Source organism: Camelus ferus, chromosome X (assembly GCF_009834535.1).
Source record: "Camelus ferus isolate YT-003-E chromosome X, BCGSAC_Cfer_1.0, whole genome shotgun sequence".
Classification (NCBI taxonomy): Eukaryota; Metazoa; Chordata; class Mammalia; order Artiodactyla; family Camelidae; genus Camelus; species Camelus ferus.
In genome coordinates this window covers 18772801-18789718 of record NC_045732.1, presented here as the reverse complement: position 1 = coordinate 18789718, position 16918 = coordinate 18772801, and the positions used below count along the sequence as shown (strand labels likewise).

General features: G+C 41.6%; 1 protein-coding gene across 1 annotated transcript; it reads left to right on the top strand.

Annotated features, from left to right (window-relative positions):
- Positions 1-3141: 3141 nt before the first annotated feature.
- Positions 3142-16852, top strand: PDHA1 (pyruvate dehydrogenase E1 subunit alpha 1). The gene is made up of 9 exons (XM_032475038.1): positions 3142-3354; positions 10053-10112; positions 10669-10842; positions 11616-11742; positions 12457-12548; positions 13379-13471; positions 14293-14448; positions 14626-14697; positions 16721-16852. The coding sequence occupies exons 1-9, from the start codon at positions 3298-3300 to the stop codon at positions 16835-16837; spliced, it is 948 nt and encodes a 315-aa protein (XP_032330929.1). The 5' UTR covers positions 3142-3297; the 3' UTR covers positions 16838-16852.
- The last annotated feature ends 66 nt before the right edge of the window (positions 16853-16918 follow it).

Genomic DNA, 16918 nt, shown 5'->3' with positions numbered 1-16918 from the left:
GACCTCTTTGGCGCAGTCCCTCAGAGCTATCTGAGAGGCTGTCTCCCAGGCTTAACTCCTCAAAAAGTCAACCAAATAAAACGTAATTGTCAACTTTAGGTTGTGCACTTTTTTCGGTCAACAGTCTGTATGCAAATAACTCCCAAAGTCATATTTCCAGTCATATGTTCCAGATTTACCACTCCAGCCTCCTAGCGGACATCTTCAGAGAGCTGTTCCACTGCCACCTCCAGGTCAACATATCCCAAACCATAACCTGGACATTTGGCCTCCAACCCTTTTCCTTCCCCTTTCTTCCCCCAGCATATTCAATCAGCAGCAGCGTCTGCTGAAATCATGCTGTGCAGTGGATCGCATTGCCATCTCTGCCTTTTAATAGCCCCCTCTCCCTCCCTTAGGGAGCATTCTTCTCACCATAACCTGGTCATAGAGGTGGACGGAATCTCCACGGTCTGAGTCCAGGTTCCTGCCAGGGCCCAAGTCATTTTTAAAGCCATTTGGACAGCTGGTTATGCTTTGAGCTCCTGCTTTGAGTACCTTTGGTGACACCAGCAGGGAATTATCACATTGCAGAGTTCTCATCGTTATACGGAACTGAAATCATTTTGTTCTCACACACTCATACAATAGCTCTTTCTCCGGGAATGTGACAGGCCTGAGAATGTGTGAAGATGGATCTGATGCTCTGTGGTTTTATGTTCATCCAGTTTTCAATCTCCCTCCTGACAGGAGGATTATACTTTACCCTGTTGGAGTCAGACATGGTTGGGTAGCTAGCTCTGGTCTATAGAAACTGAGAGGAATTGGCAGGTATCACTTCTGGGTAGATACTCTGAGAACCTGTTTGAGTGGCCTCCCATCCCTCTACCATGAGACAAGCTAAGCTTCTCACAGAGGTGGCTCCATCAGGCTGGGTTCCAGAGTGAAGACGACGTGGAGCAGAATCCCAGGCAAGCCATGAGGTGACGAGAGTCAAGTGATTGAAATGTGGAGGTCCATTGTTGGCAAAACCTAACCTAACCTAGCCCAAGTTAGTCTGGCTTTTTCCTCACTCCTTTCATCATTCTTCACAAGTCACAATTTCAGCCCCCCACCATTCTGACCACTGTCTCTGGCGTTGCACCCATTTTTGTCATTATCCCCCTTAAAACCCAAATCTGAACCCAGTACCCCAGGTCTAACCCCACTTGCGCATAACCTTTGACCTGGGAACCCCTCTAAATGGAGCCTGGAGTTGCTTTTGTGTTTGTGTCTTTGTGTGTGCTTTTATCATCAGCTGTGTCATACTATTAACTCTTGTTGAGCTTGTGAACTGATAATTAGAGCCAAAGGTTTTTCCCATTGGTCTCTCAATATTCCCCTGGGGAATGGATTTTTAGATCTGTCAACAAAAAATTAATAGCCAACCTAAGAAAGAAATGGAAGATTTTATTTGAGCCAACCTGCAGATTATAACCTGGGAGACAGTCTCTCAGAGAGTTCTGAGAACTGTTCCAAAAAGGTAAGTGGGGGAGACCAGTGTATATGTGATTTTAGAGGAGTATGTGTAATCAAGCACACATCTTGGTAGAAGGTTACTGCTATGCACGAGGGAACAGATATCTTAGTTAATGGTTTTAGTGCCTTTCTAAGTATGTGAAGATGCAAGAAACAGAGTTTATAAAATTTTCTTCTGAAAATATCTAGCTATCTGAGCCAGTTCTGCCAATTTTCCCAGAGCACAAAATGCCTCATCCTGATCTTCACCCTGAATTCCTTTTAGGGTGTATTTTAGGTCAGCAAATGCAGTGGCTAATGACTTGATTCTTGTAGAACTGGATGGTGGGCATCATTCTTTATTTCACAATCTCCTCCCTTTATGTCTTAATTTCAACCAAGGGAAATTGGGAGGTATTTCATGACCAACTTTTCTGACAATGCTAGGAATGCTCATTCCCAGGTCAGGTGAGGATTTTGTTGATAGGACCCTCAATGTGCTATTACTGGACTAGACCCTGTTAACAGTAGCCCAAAGTTTCTGGACCACCCGTCTTACTGGTTTGTTATGGTCCAAGCAATGGTTCCCTCGTGTTGCTTCTTCCTGTATCTAGTTATACTATCACAGTCATTGATCTTATGGAACTATATACTTGGTCAATTGTTTCAAGTCGCCTAGTCATTGTTACTTTCGTCCGGGCCTCACTCACACATTTGGGAGTGCAAGAAACAGTAATCTTGTAAAAAAAACAAAAAGGCAGACTACAAGGAATATAGCTAGTCACATTAATAAGGTCACAAGTAAGTATTTGAGCTAAGAACTTCCAGTGAGTGGGGTCCAGTATCTCTCCAGGTCGTCTGAACAAACCCAGTCTGTTTTGTACCAGTTGCTGTCTTTAAAGGAAATGATATATCGGCATTGTACATGAAGCTCACCAAAGATGTGAGCACCTACAAGGTGAGTGGTGTGTCATTGTGATCTCGTGTAGGATTGAGAAAGGAATGTTATCTTTTAAGGAGTTACATGGCTGGTGCTGGAAGAAGAAACATTGATTTTCAAGGCTGAGCAGGTATTTCTGGCCTTGAGGTGGGGTTAATGCATCGTGTTGATGCATAGTGCATACTGGAGGGGAGGGAGGAGGCCCGACCGGGCAGAGAAAACATTTTTGTTTAAATTTTTCTTGTCTTGCCTTAAATATGAATTTTATTTCATCAGATCCTAGGTCAAGTAGACAGCGCAGCCTTTTACAACTGTTACATGACCTCTTAAAGACAAATTAGCGGCAGAACCATTTACAGAAACCAGATGGTATCTTTTGGCCGCCAAGACTATTTATCATCTGGTATATTAAGCGAAAGCTGCAAAGCTGCGGCACAGGCAGGACTGAGCGCTGGGTAGAATAGGTCTTGTAGGATATTGAATCCTGCATAGCTCAGCTTTGGTGCAAAATCCAAGATGGTCTGTTGCCCGCGGGGCCCCACTTTCCCACGCAGGCGCCTTCAGGTCCCCAGGTCTTGACCCGCCCACCCGGTGGCTATCTAGGGAGCCCTCAGCCGCTCCCTCTCTGGCTCCGACACCCAATGGGCTGCCGCGAGCCTCTCATGTGGGCGGGGCACGCCCTGGGGGCCGATCTGGTTGGCCCATGACTCGGCGCCGCGCATGACGTCTCTCCGTCTCCGTCGCGTCGCGCTGTCGTTCAGTCGTAGCGGCCACTCCGGGCGCCTGAAGGAGACTTGGAGACACCTGGGCCACCTTGCTTGGGTCGCTGGGAGTCGCCGCCGCCGCCGCCGCCCGTCTTCCGTCGTAACTGCTAGCACTCCATGAGGAAGATGCTCGCCGCCGTCTCCCGCGTGTTGTCGGGCGTCGCCCAGAAGCCGGTGAGGCGGCGTGAGCTTCGCGGAGTAGGGCGCGAGCGAGGCCGAGGTGGGGCCGGAGGCCGCCAGAGGGACGGGCGGGCAGGGCAGGCCGGGCCTCGGGCACGCGGCATGCTCGGGGAGTCGCGGGCCTTGGTTGTGTGCTCAGCTCGCGACCCTGGGAGAAGCGGCGGCTCGGCCCACCTGGGCCGACTCGGGGAGGGGGAGCTCGGCAAGGTCCGCGTAGAGGTCAGTCGCGGCTCCAGGTGCCGGACTAGTCGGTGCGCTGCAAAAGTGCCCGTTCGTTTACTGCAGACAGAAGAGGGAGCCTTGGGCTTCCTCGAGCCTCCAGTTGGTCGTCTTTTTCCGGTCCACTCATTTTAAATCTACCGAACTTCGTTCCTCTTGACCGGGAATCCGGAGACTGAGTGGCTCCGTTTAAACACCGGCTTCACCATTTACTAGTCCTGTGACCTTGGGCAAGAGTCGCCGCCGCCCTCCCCCACCCCCCACCCCCGCCAAAACAGCCAGATGCTGAGTTTCCTCATTTATAAAATGGAAACGAGTACTTAGCCCGTGGGATTGTCTTGAGGCTGAAACGAGTGACACGTTAGCGCCTGGTAGGTGCCGTCTGCGTTAAGTATTATTTGTGTGCCCGGTTTTGTGTACATTTGTTGAACACCAGCTCTCGGCTCTCTGGAGGGTTCATTAAGGATTAGACACCCCAGAAACACGCTTCCTACCCTTTCCTCTCCCTCAACGTTGAGCTTTTCTTGGCAGACAGTTCAAGAGCAGTCAGGCAGAAGAACCCAGAGGAAAGCTCCGTCCACTTTGCATACACCCTTCTGCGGGCGCGCAAGCATACACACAGAGACACACTTAGGGTAAAAGTAGCTAAAGAAAACGGCAGTGGTGCTTGGCAGAGTGGGATTAGAGGTTAGTGCTATTTCTGGCGCCAGCTTTTAGATGTGCCTAGTCTAAGTTTGGAGCATTTTGACTTATAGGCCCTGGGGCGTAGTATTACTTGGTATAACTGCAGCCAAGCCTTTGACTTGCAATTCTGGCTCTAGTAACTCTCCAAGACTTTGTGGCAACTTTGCTTAGTATGGGCAGAGATCATCAAAAGGTAGGAAATGTACACCTCTGGGAATGCCACTGACTGAAACAATTACAAAACACTATTGGATTAATCATTATTAGTATTTAAGTTGTAACTGGATCTACCTGAAGGACTAGCGCATGTCACCGTTATTTATTTCTGCATATACCCATGATATAGCCAACATTTATTGAGCTCTTAATATGTGCTAGTCACTTGGCTATTTAATCTCCATAACATTTATTTTTAGTTGACCATAAGTAATAGAAACATATTTTCAAGATTATACAGGGTCTTAGTTCTGTATTATGTTAAATTGAAAGGACTACATTAAAAAAAGAAAAACTTTGAATTGGTGATGTTCTACAGGGCAAGGAAAATTTGTGAGTTTTCAAATTACTCTTACTTCTGTGTCCCTAAGTACAGAGAGAAGCTATTACTTAAAATCAGCCTCATTCCCTCAGCTGTCCACAATACTCCTGGTTGTGTTTTTGTCTTCCAGCAATATGTTGACATGAAAGGCAAATTGCACTTCATCTTCACTTCAGTGAAACTTTGGCCTTTTCAAAAATCGTATAATACATCTCAAATCGAATAGAAAAGACATTTGGGCTACTGGATCTGTTAACTGGATAAAACAAGAATGGAATATAACTTAGTTCTTATTGAGAGAAAAGATTATTACAGTGGATTCCTGTGCAGAACATTTTTCTCTTTTAATTAATTAATTTTTTAAATGGAGATAAGAGACGTTGAACGAGTTACTGTCCGTTACTTTGAGCCACCCTTCTTTTTGGCTGTTTTGCATGTGTTTCCTGCTGCCTGTATATGGGCATTAATTATACTAAGGCACAGGGAAAAATACTTTGAAGAATTTTGTATTAACCCCAGATTGTGTGTCTGTGTGCTGAAGCCCTGTTTAATAGCTCCCCCTCCATGCAGCAAAGCAAATCAGCTAATCAGTATTTCCGTAAGCCATAGTAAATCAGGAGATGTCTCCAGAGTGTTCAGTGCACTTTGAGCTCTTGGGTCCAGTGTGCTCATTCATCTGTCAGGTTTCAGGTGTGTTAACACAGGGCTACTTAGAGAGTTTAAAGTGTTTGTTTTGGAATCATCATAGACTTCTACTTTCTCTTTTTAACGTATACTTCTTAATGCTAAAAAGATGATTGTTCGCCGAAGGAAAAAGCACTTAAAACTGTCAGTGATGGGCTGGACAAGTTTCTTGTTCCACAGCATGTGAGGTCCTCAGTGATTCTGGGTTTGACACTTTGATTTGCAAAAGTGTCTTTAAAATTAAGACAGCATATCAGATGTTAGTCACATCAAGATAAATGACCAGTTTCTTATCTAAGCATGAGTGATACAAACATGTTTAAGGAATTTATCTTTTAACAAACTCACTGTATGAATCAAAGTTGGTTTACTATCTTTATTATCTTAGAGAATCTAAGTGGAAGTGTTGTAAATTGAAAGATGTGTTAACTTCTCAGGGTTTGAGAACATCAAGATTTACTTGGGGCTGGTTCCTGCGGAAGCTTTGAGACACTGGCCCACTCTTTCTTCCCTCAGCTTGCCACCCTTCAGCCAACCCACCGAAACCTTCAGGAACTAGATGCTAGCATGACAGAAAGTTGAGTCTCTAAAATGAAAGCAGAGAGTCCAGTGTAACTTAAGCTACTTAAGAAGTACCTGTGATTTCATCTTAGAATGAGGTTGAGTTTTCAAAGAGCTTATTTCACAGAAGGTTAAATTGCATTTTAAAATTTTATTCTTTGTCTTATTGTTTGTATTCCCATTATGACCCCTTTTGTGAGATTTGGTTTTTTTAATTAGTAGGTAAGATTTGGTAGAATCTGGAATTTCTGAAATATTTTCGTTTCACTTGAATGATTCCCATATATTTAGGAACTTAGCTTTTATTTTTCAAAGTTTGAATACACTTGTCCATGGTCTCTCAAAGGAATCCTTTTTTTTTTTTTTTTTTTGAGGTCCCTTTTTTTAATTCTTATTTTTTATTGAAGTATAGTCGATTTACAATGTGTTTCTTGTGTTCAGCAAAGCCATTCAGTTATACATATACAAATATATATGTTTGTTCAGATTCTTTTCCATTACAGCTCATCACAAGTAATATAGTTCCCTGTGCTGTGCAGTAGGCCCTTGCTGTTTTTATCTATTTTACATATAGAAATGTGTATCTGTTAATCCCAAACTCCTAATCTATCTTTCCCTCCCTCCTCCCCAACCCCCATAACCACAGTTTGTTTTCTGGGTCCATAAATCAATTTCTGGTTTGTAAATAAAATTTGTATCTTTTTTTTCTTATGATTCCACATATAAGTGACATCATATGGTATTTGTCTTTCTCTGTCTGATTTACTTAATATGATAATTTCTAGGTCCATCCATGTTGCTGCAAATGGCATTATTTCATCCTTTTATGGCTGCATAATATTCCATAGAATATATATATATATATATATATATATATATCTCATATCTTATTTATCCATTCATCTGTCGATGGACATTTAGGTTATTTCCATGTCTTGGCTATTGTAAATAGTGCTGCTGTGAACATTGGGGTGCATGTGTCTTATTCAAATTAGAGATTTCTCTGGATATATGCCCAGGAGTGGGATTGCTGGATCATATGGTAGATCTATTTTTAGTTTTTTAAGGAACCTCCATACTGTCCTCCACAGTGGCTGCACCAAACTACATTCCCACCAGCGGTGTAAGTGGGTTCCTTTTTCTCCATACCCTTTCCAGCATTTATTATTTGTAAACTTTTTAATGATGGCCATTCTGACTGGCGTGAGGTGATACCTCCTTGTAGTTTTGATATGCATTTCTCTAATAATTAGCAATGCTGAACATGTTTCATTTGCCTATTGACCACCTGGGTGTCTTCTTTGGAGAAATGTCTATTTAGGTCTTCTGCCCATTTTTTTAGTTGGGTTGCTTGTTTTGTTTTGTTTGTTTTATATTAAACTCTATGAGTTGTTTGTATATTTTGGGAATTATTCTCTTGTCAGTTGCATCGTTTGCAAATATTTTCTCCCATTCTGTAGGTTGTCTTTTCATTTTGTTTATGGTATCCTTAGGTGTGCAAAAGTTCTTAAGTTTAATTAGGTCCCATTTGTTTATTTTTGCTTTTATTTCTGTTACTTTAGGAGCTGGTTTAAAAAAAAAGTATTGCTGCGATTTATGTCAGAGTGTTCTGCCTATGTTTTCCTCTAGGTGTATTATGGTATCTGTTCTTACATTTAGGTTCTAAGGTCCCTTTTATAAGGGCACTAATCCCGTTTATGAAGGTTCCACCATTATGACCTAATCACTTCCCAAAGACCTCACCTCCTAATAACATCAGATTTAGGATGCTTCAAGTGTGAATTTTAGGAGGACACAACATTAAGTCCATTGCAGTGGAATGTTTAAGCTTGTTTGGATGCAGTTATGATTGTATGTGTCCAATGATGTTTCTGTATTCACAGTTGCTCCACAGATTTCTTTTTTTCTTCTTCCAGTTTTATTGAGATGTAATTAACATATAGTGTTGTACAAGTTTAAGGTGTACAGCATAATGATTTACATACATCATGAAATGATTATCATGGTTGTCATTTAGTGAACATCCATTATCTCATAAAGATACAAAGTTAAAGAAATAGGAAAAATTTTTCCTTGTGATGAGAACTCAGGATTTACTCTCTTAACTGAGTTCATATGTAACATACAGCAGCCTTATTTTTATCATGTTGTACATTACATCCCTAACACTTACCTATCTTATTACTGGAAGTTTGTTTTGACTTTTGACTACCTTCATCCAATCCCCCTTCCCCCTACCCTAAAGGAATCCTATTTAAGAGAGCAGCCATTTATGGCTCTCCAGAGAAAATGAATGGTAATCTTTTCAACAATCTCAGCAGTTTAAAATAATGATATATTCGACTTTTGATAGGACTTTTAGCTTAACTTTAAGTTACCTTGGCTCCTTTCACTCACTATATTAGTGATTCTTACTATTTTGGGGATTTATCTTAATGAAATGGGGAGAAAGTAAGCAACTTCCTGGCAGTCGTACTCTTTGACCTCACCTTCCTGTTATTTGTTATATAGAACTGTCATTCTTCGTTGTTTCCACTATAGGATGGAGTAAGAAAAATTTTCCTTTTCTTGGTTACTGTTGCTTGGCTGGTTTGGTCTCCAATTTCCCTTCAGAAACTGCAGTTTCTGTAGCAGTATCTGGAAACTTATTTTGTAATATAGAAAACATTTCTGGCCCCACAAAATAATTTGTTAATTGTCAAAAATAACACGTCCATTTCATGATTACCAGACATAACCTTTTGTTTGTCACCTTACAACCCCTCTGCTTTACCTGTTCCCAAATTTCTCAATTTTCTTCACTGTATTCTTAGATGTATTAATGGACTGTCTCTATTGCTAACATAACTGAAGCATTTATTTCTCCTATTTAAGGTTTTTTCTTTCAGCGATATCATTGTCTTTGTTGGCTTTATCAGATAATGGTGTATTAATGAGTGAAGAGATGAGTAGATAATAGCTTTCTGTCAGTTGGCTTGTATGCTTGGCATATCAACCTTAACCCTTCTCACCAAGGTCAAGTCCAGTGCTAGAAGTTGAATGATAATGCACTGTATGAACATATCAAAGGTACTTTTTGTGGGATTTGAAGAATGTGCTTCAGGTCTCCAAGAAAAGAAGTCTTGTTGGTTTACATATCAGTGTGACGTGGCAGAATGTGGCTAAAATAGTGCCGTACTACCGACTGGTTAAATCTGGTCTAACGTGGACCTTAGCCAGCACAGAGTACTTTTGCTGTGAGCAGGTGTTCAATTGAAAGAGTGTAAAGGAAACATTTCCTTCAGCTTTCTATCCCCCTATGCAGTGACAGTCACCCGAACATGAAGAAGGGAGCACTGTTGCAGAGAACATCTCCCTTCTAAGGCTTCAGGAGGAGCCTGCCTAAGATACAGGCTGTTCAAATCCTAAAACATCCTTCAAATCCTTTGTTTTAAGTCAGGGAATGCTGAGCATCTTTTCTTTTATCCTGTACATTTCTCACTATGGTGTTTATCTTATGCTTTGAGTAGTTTAAAATATTTTTCTTAAGGTACTATTGCATAGAGAAGTTATTTGCCTGAAATAGGAATGGAATCATAGTTTTATTTGAAGAACAGTTCTGAAAGTGAAGCTTTAGTTTGCTCAGTATATCTGGTCATGATTATGAATAGCATAAATAAACAAAGCCCACAGAATAATCACTTCAGTTTGGCCATTGACTTTATTATATTTTCACTATAATTTCTTTGGAAGCAGAGTAAATAGATAGGTTTGGTTTTTTGCTCCCTTCCTTTCTCCTGTTTGCCTTCAGATGGGGGTACAACTGTGTTTCATTAGCCAAAGCAAAGATTCATTTTGGAAGACAAGATCCTAACACAGTGAACAGAATGAAAGAGAAGTCTATGAATATGTTAGTGCTTATTAAAGTTCTAGGACTGCATCCTGATAGCTGATTAATAAGAATAATGACTCAAAAATAATTGACAGTAAAGAGCACTAATATATTTGTGTATTTTGATCTTTCAAGGCAAGCAGAGTGCTGGTGGCATCCCGTAATTTTGCAAACGATGCTACATTTGAAATTAAGGTAAGAGATGTTTTCCTTTGTGTTAAAATTTTTTCCATAAGTACACTTTGATACATAGTTTTACCTTTGGGATAAAACATTCTGATATTCATGCTTTTACATCATTTTATTCCACATGTTCTAGAATCAGATTTGGAGAAGTTCAGCAAAGATTCGAATCTACTCTTCTTAGTTAGCAGCTTGCTGGTGGTTGGTGAAGGGCAGTAAGCTAATAAAATTAAAGACATTTTAAAGTTTAAAATGTGATTCGGTAAAATGTTTGAATAAGAAGATTCTTAGAGTGCTTCTTTTTGAAAGTTTGTCTTTCAACCTACAACTCAGTTAACTTCTAGGAGTTTTCAGTGAAAGTCATCTTAGAAAGATTTCCTTCCTCTGAAACCCCATCCCACTGCACAGTGAACACTGTGATTTAAGGAGTCAGAAGCAGTATGTAGCATTTCTGATGTGCTTGTCTGCTGGTTTTAAGTTAAATGTTTACAGTGGAGTTAGATCTTACAGTAGATTGGCAGTGTTTACATTGTAGTGACCGTGAGAGAATTGTCTGATTACATTTCAGAAATGCGATCTTCACCGGCTGGAAGAGGGCCCTCCTGTCACTACGGTGCTTACCAGGGAGGACGGGCTCAAATACTACCGGATGATGCAGACTGTGCGCCGAATGGAGTTAAAGGCAGATCAGCTGTATAAACAGAAAATTATTCGTGGTTTCTGTCACCTGTGTGATGGTCAGGTGAGTGGCAGTTTTGTAATAAAACTGTGTTATTTAGGAATGTAAGTATGGTGTGTATTTTTTGTTTTTTACCCTGCTTTACCTATTAGAGGGTTTGAGGCTGGTATTTTAGAATGAAAATGGGAATACTGAGACCTGCTATGAGCTTATGCTGAAGAGTTTACTTATGCATCACGTTGCTGACTTCCTGTGCTGTATGGCAGTGTGATTACCTGTACTGGATATATTTTTGTGTTGTGGGTTTAGGCCAAGGTTTACAAAATCAAAAGCCTACCAGGCATTAGTTAGGTAGGATAAATGAGTGAAGGCTGCCAGCTATACGAGGAATTGAGAATGGTGACAGGGACTGGTGGTGAATGGAAGCAGGCAGCACCTGCCGGTCGCCCACTTCAGGGGAAGTCATGACCTGGTTCCAGCCAGCCGGTGCCACATGGAAATACAGGGCTAATACTTCCTATTTGTTTCTTTGAGAGAAGACAGAAGTCTCAATTTTCATGTGAAATTCCCCCAACACTTTAATGTTGACATCTGATTCAGGATTTTTTTCTCCAATCACTGTACAGGCTTAAAGGAAACACCATATCTGGGTTGCCAATTTATGGCTCTGGCTTGAGCCTTATCCTTTACTCTGTTTCTGATGAAAAAATACAGCTACTTGCTGTGGTTATTAATGAAGAGTTGTACTGGGCCAAATGTTTCATAATAGTCTAGGAAACCTTTTATCTAGAAATGTGTACTGTATTGACTCGTTGCTGCTTTTTCCTTGAATGCAGGAAGCTTGTTGTGTGGGCCTGGAGGCTGGAATAAACCCCACAGACCATCTGATCACAGCCTACCGGGCTCATGGCTTTACCTTTACTCGTGGGCTTTCTGTCCGAGAAATTCTCGCAGAACTTACAGGTTTGCTATTAATTTACAAAAAGAGGAAATTAGTGAATTGAGTTTTCAAATCTCTTACTAAGATGCTAACCACTTATAAGTTAACATTAAAACCTTTTTGAGGTTTTAGAAAAACACCAAAACCCAGAAAAATCATCTCCCTTTTGGTGCTCTGGTACCTCTGTTATGCTTTTGAGTAAACTAACCATTTTTGAGGTTATCTGAGTTCTCGGTAAAAGTTTTAAAAGGTCAACTCTATAAAATCAGAATAGTGTTTATCATTTAAACATGCCAGCAGAAATCTAGCAGTCAAAGAAAATAAATTGAGTATAAGCATTTCATTGTGTACACGTAGAATTCTAGGAATCTTGCTAATACTCCCTTGTCACCCTTGATTCTTGAACTGTTTAGTGTACCAGTATAGGAGAAATGGGAAGATGTTTGTTACTGGCAGAAAGAAAAAGTCTAGGTTACCACGTTAACATCTGAAGGAAACTAGGTGATTAGATAGTTGGAAAGGTTGGAAAGATCAAGGACATGGGACTGGTTTGACCTTTATTATAAAAGGACCAGGAGACAAGGAGGAATACATATTTGCATAGAGGGACAGGTGCTTATATAATTGAATTGGCTTCTGAGTTCTAATGGTTGAGCCTTTAAGCAAATACTTGGGGTTTTTGTTTGTTTCATGTATTTGGTTTTTTACGTGTTATGTGTGTGTACTGCCATTTCTAGGACGAAGAGGAGGTTGTGCTAAAGGAAAAGGAGGATCGATGCATATGTATGCCAAGAACTTCTACGGGGGCAATGGCATTGTGGGAGCTCAGGTAGTTGAGGATGAAGATTGCATGGTTTCCTGGATTTGACCCTGGCCCACGTCTTTGCAGTATTTCATACCCAGAGGACTTCCCTCTGAAGTTTTTTAGTATTTCGAGTGGCTTGGTGTGCTTTAAATGACCCATTGCTTCACACCCTACCACTTGAAAATTTAATAAATAGATCTGAACGTGATTTAACGTTTTTCCTTTTACATATTTGTTGTGTTTTATAAGTAAGCAGGAGCCTCTAGTAATAGAGCTATACCTTCACCTTTTAACTTATATTTCAGTACACTGATTGCCTTGTCGCATCCTCTTTGCCCACTTCTCTGCCTGCTGTAGACCATGCTGGCACTGGTGCGAGGCCAGGAGAGGCTGGTCGTCAGGATTTTAGGGGCCTAGTTTGAATCTAAAACCATCTTCTGTGATTGTGTCGTCCTCCTCAATTAGTAAATAATGAACAAGTAACAGTGTAAAATCATATCTACGTTGTTTGGTTTACTTTCTAAAATACTAAGATTCTAGCATTTTATTGTTTTTATTTTTAAACCCTTGGTTTCATTTTGGGGTTTTGTTTTTGGATTAGTAGTTGAATCTTTGAATCAGAGATGTTATTGCTTAATAGTTGAAATAGAATATGATAATAATTATTCATGTTATTTCACCAATTTGGTTATAATATTGGGGGTGGGATAAACAGAGACAAGGTTGGAGTAGGGAGAGTTTCTAGGGACAGTGTCATTTCTAGCTCATAGTCTGGCCAGGGGTTAACATTGAGAGCATCAATTTCTCCCCTTGTGGATTTCTGTGGTTTATTTCTTGGTTGTTCTTAATATTAGGTGCCCTTGGGAGCTGGGATTGCTTTGGCCTGTAAGTATAATGGAAAAGATGAGGTCTGTTTGACTTTGTATGGCGATGGTGCTGCTAATCAGGTGAGTGTGTATCTCTTTGCAATAATGATTATAATGTTTTCCCCAAAGTGTTGACTATTTTTAGTGGAGTTTGTGGAGAAGTATTGTGTTACTTATTAGTTGAAGTGGACATTCATATGGCAAGCTACAACTTGGTTTTATGGCCACAGGTTAGAGATTTACATCTTAGCATTGTTTCGCAAGCACTTTGTGTGGGTGCACTCCTGAGAAGGAGCGCTCCTTTGTTCTACTTCCATGCTTCACAAACTCTGTGGTGAAGGACCATTTTACTTTTTTGTCCATTGTAAACCAGGTCTTAAACCAGTACTGTAATGTACAGACTCATTCTCTTGGATGCCATGGCATCGTCAGACACCTGTCATGGTTTCTGAGCCATGACTCTTTCTGCTTTCGTGTGACAGTCTCAGTAATCAGCAGTCTGTAGACGACACTCTGTGAGGCCCTGCTCTGGATGCTGATTCTCAGACACTTGTTCACTCTGGTTATCCAGAGGGTCTCATAGAATTCATAATAGAGCATAAAATTAGATAGCTGTACATGTTTACATGTTGATCTTTTCCCATTGTCGTCTGTACTACCACCTTGGCCCCACAGAAACAAGTAGTAGTATTAGGTTTGTCACTTAGTTGCAGAGAGATGATGCGCTTGCTGCTTCTCCCCCTACCTCCCCCCCAACACACACACACTCTCCTTTGCCTCGGAAGTGGACTTGTAGATGAGGGGAACTTTTTCTGCCAGGTAGAGCAGCAGCTCTTGTGGATGATGAAGTCTACAGAAAAACAGCAAAATGAAACCACTTGATCTTTTATACACACTTCCAGGGTCAGATATTTGAAGCTTACAACATGGCAGCTTTGTGGAAGTTGCCTTGTATTTTCATCTGTGAGAATAACCGCTATGGGATGGGAACATCTGTGGAGAGGGCAGCAGCCAGCACTGATTACTACAAGAGAGGCGACTTCATTCCTGGGCTGAGGGTAAGGCCTCCTTTCGTGGAGTTGGGGCTACACTCTCATGGCCTAGTGTCTGTGTGCCTGCCCTTAACCTCATACAAATTGAAGAGGTCTGTTTTCTCAGTGCATGGGCAGCTCATGTAAAATGAAAATGGTTTTAGGCAGTTGCATTATGCTGTGCCCTTTCCTATTTATTAACAGGTAGATGGAATGGATATCCTGTGTGTCCGAGAGGCCACGAGGTTTGCAGCTGCCTATTGTAGATCTGGAAAGGTAAGAGTTTCCTGTAGACCTCTAGGCTAGAGATTTCTGATGACATTTATCTGTCTGAAAAGAATGCCTCCCACATGTCTGTTGTAGCTATTTAGGGGTAGCTGTTAATTGAGGTGAATAAGATGGAAGCAGAGTCCAGTTAAGTGAATTGGTTCCCTCTGTAAATAACGTGGTCCTGGTAACTCATCTTTTGGGGAATATTCCTTGTTTCCCCCATTTGGGGTAAATCTTTTCTTCCAGTGCTTAGTGTTTTGCCTGTCTTCATTGTGACAGGTTTGTTTTATTACATGCCTCTAATTCCCCTCCCCTCAATTAATCATAAGCCCCATAAGTGAATAGACTGGGGACACCCACATTGCCCAGCACAGACCTTTGTTTATGTATTAGGCATTCAGTATAAGTTTGTGTATAATGTAACCATAATATTTAATTTATAGAATAGTCTTAGTCCTGCTGTTTCAGTCCTGAGAATCATGATCATTCAGTTATATTACTGGAGGGGAGAAGGGAACAGTGAGATTGTCCTAAAAAGAGGGTTACATGCCATCCAAGCCCGTGGGAAGATGTTGTTCTCCCTAAATCAGTGTTCCACAGCCCAGAAAGCGTGCTCCCGAGGTTTACCTTTCCCTCATGTGTATTGGGCAGTAACGCAAAGAAGATTTGACTGCAGTGATGAAAATGGGAGAGAGGACGAAGTGGGGAGGGAAATACAGAGCTGTTGAAGAGAAAATGAGAAGAGAATAAAATAGCTGATGGCAGGTTGGTGGCAGTGGACTCAGTGGTCTACATCAGGAGTCCAAGATGAGGGGGTTCAGGCTCTGGGTGGTAGGTATCCTCCTCTTCTCCCCCAGTTCCTGAAAGAATAGGTGGCGTCCACCCCTACGTGGAAAGGATGAGTAGGTTATAGTGTGTATTGACGTTTCCATCCTGACCAGAGCTTGATCTTGGAATTATGGGAGCAGCTGGAAAAGTCCCTTTATCCCCATCTCCTTAGCCCAACCCATTGTGCTTCCAAATAGCTACTGGATGACAGAGCAATGACTAGCTGACAGTTAATGAGGGATTGATAGGTCAGCCAACGCACTAAGCAGTTTTTATGTATTCCTTAATCAGCGCAACTCTGAGTTAGGTTATGACCGTTTTGTAGGTGAGGAAACTGAGGTACAGAGTTAGCTACGATATATTACAGCCAGGATTGGAACCCGGGCACCTGGATTCAGAGCCCCCCTTTTTAAGTACTACACCAAACTGCCCAGGGACCCTAGATCTACCCCATCCCCTCAGTATTCCAAGTTGTCTCCCGGGAGGGGGCTAGTGCAGCATGAGCAAGCTCCTTGGTGGTAGCCAGACTCGCAGAGGTGGGGTCAGGTATCAGGTCATAGGAGCCTCCTAACTTTGTGACACACTAGCCAGACCTGCGTGAAGCAGGATTCGTTGCCAGCCCCTACGAAACACTGCAGGAGATGGGTGTGAGGTAGAAATTTCCCCTGTGCAGCCTATTTTTATGTGTGCTGAAAAGTGCAGAAGGACAGGAGAACTGGAGGTTTGCTTTTAATCTTGTGTTATGGTGTATGTTAGTGTTTTTCACTAGCTTAAAAGGGTCAGAGAATGCTTGTAGATGATTTCACCTGTGACTAGGGGGAAAAGAGTGGTTTATGGACCCTGAAGATAAAGGCCATTCCTGCTGTCTAATAAGCCTTGATGCATTAAATTCGAGCTGTTCTTATAGAATTATATATCAAATGCAATACTGATGAAACAGACCATTGTTTATGTAATGTCATTGGGGTCTGTAGATTCAAAGTAAGCTGCAGTAGGTAGCTTTTACTAAGTTCCTGTTAAAAATAAGGATGAAACATTTGATGAATAGGTATTAGAAATGAGAAGAGTTAGGAAAGAATCAGTCGCATAAGAAGAAATTCTTAACTTAGGAGATGTAATGAGAGTATCTGTGATCCTGAAAGGGTGTGCATTGGAGGCTGTGCACAGCGTCTCTTCTCACCTCCCCTGGGTTCCGTTGTAGGGGCCCATACTGATGGAGCTGCAGACTTACCGTTACCACGGACACAGCATGAGCGATCCCGGAGTCAGGTATAGTTATGGGAAAACTGAGCATGGTGTCCAGAGTAGGGGGGCTTGAAAGGTGCTACTTGTATGAAAAAGCAAAGTGTTTCAACATTTGCTTTTGAAGCCAGACACCAGTTGGCTTCATGCATTCATT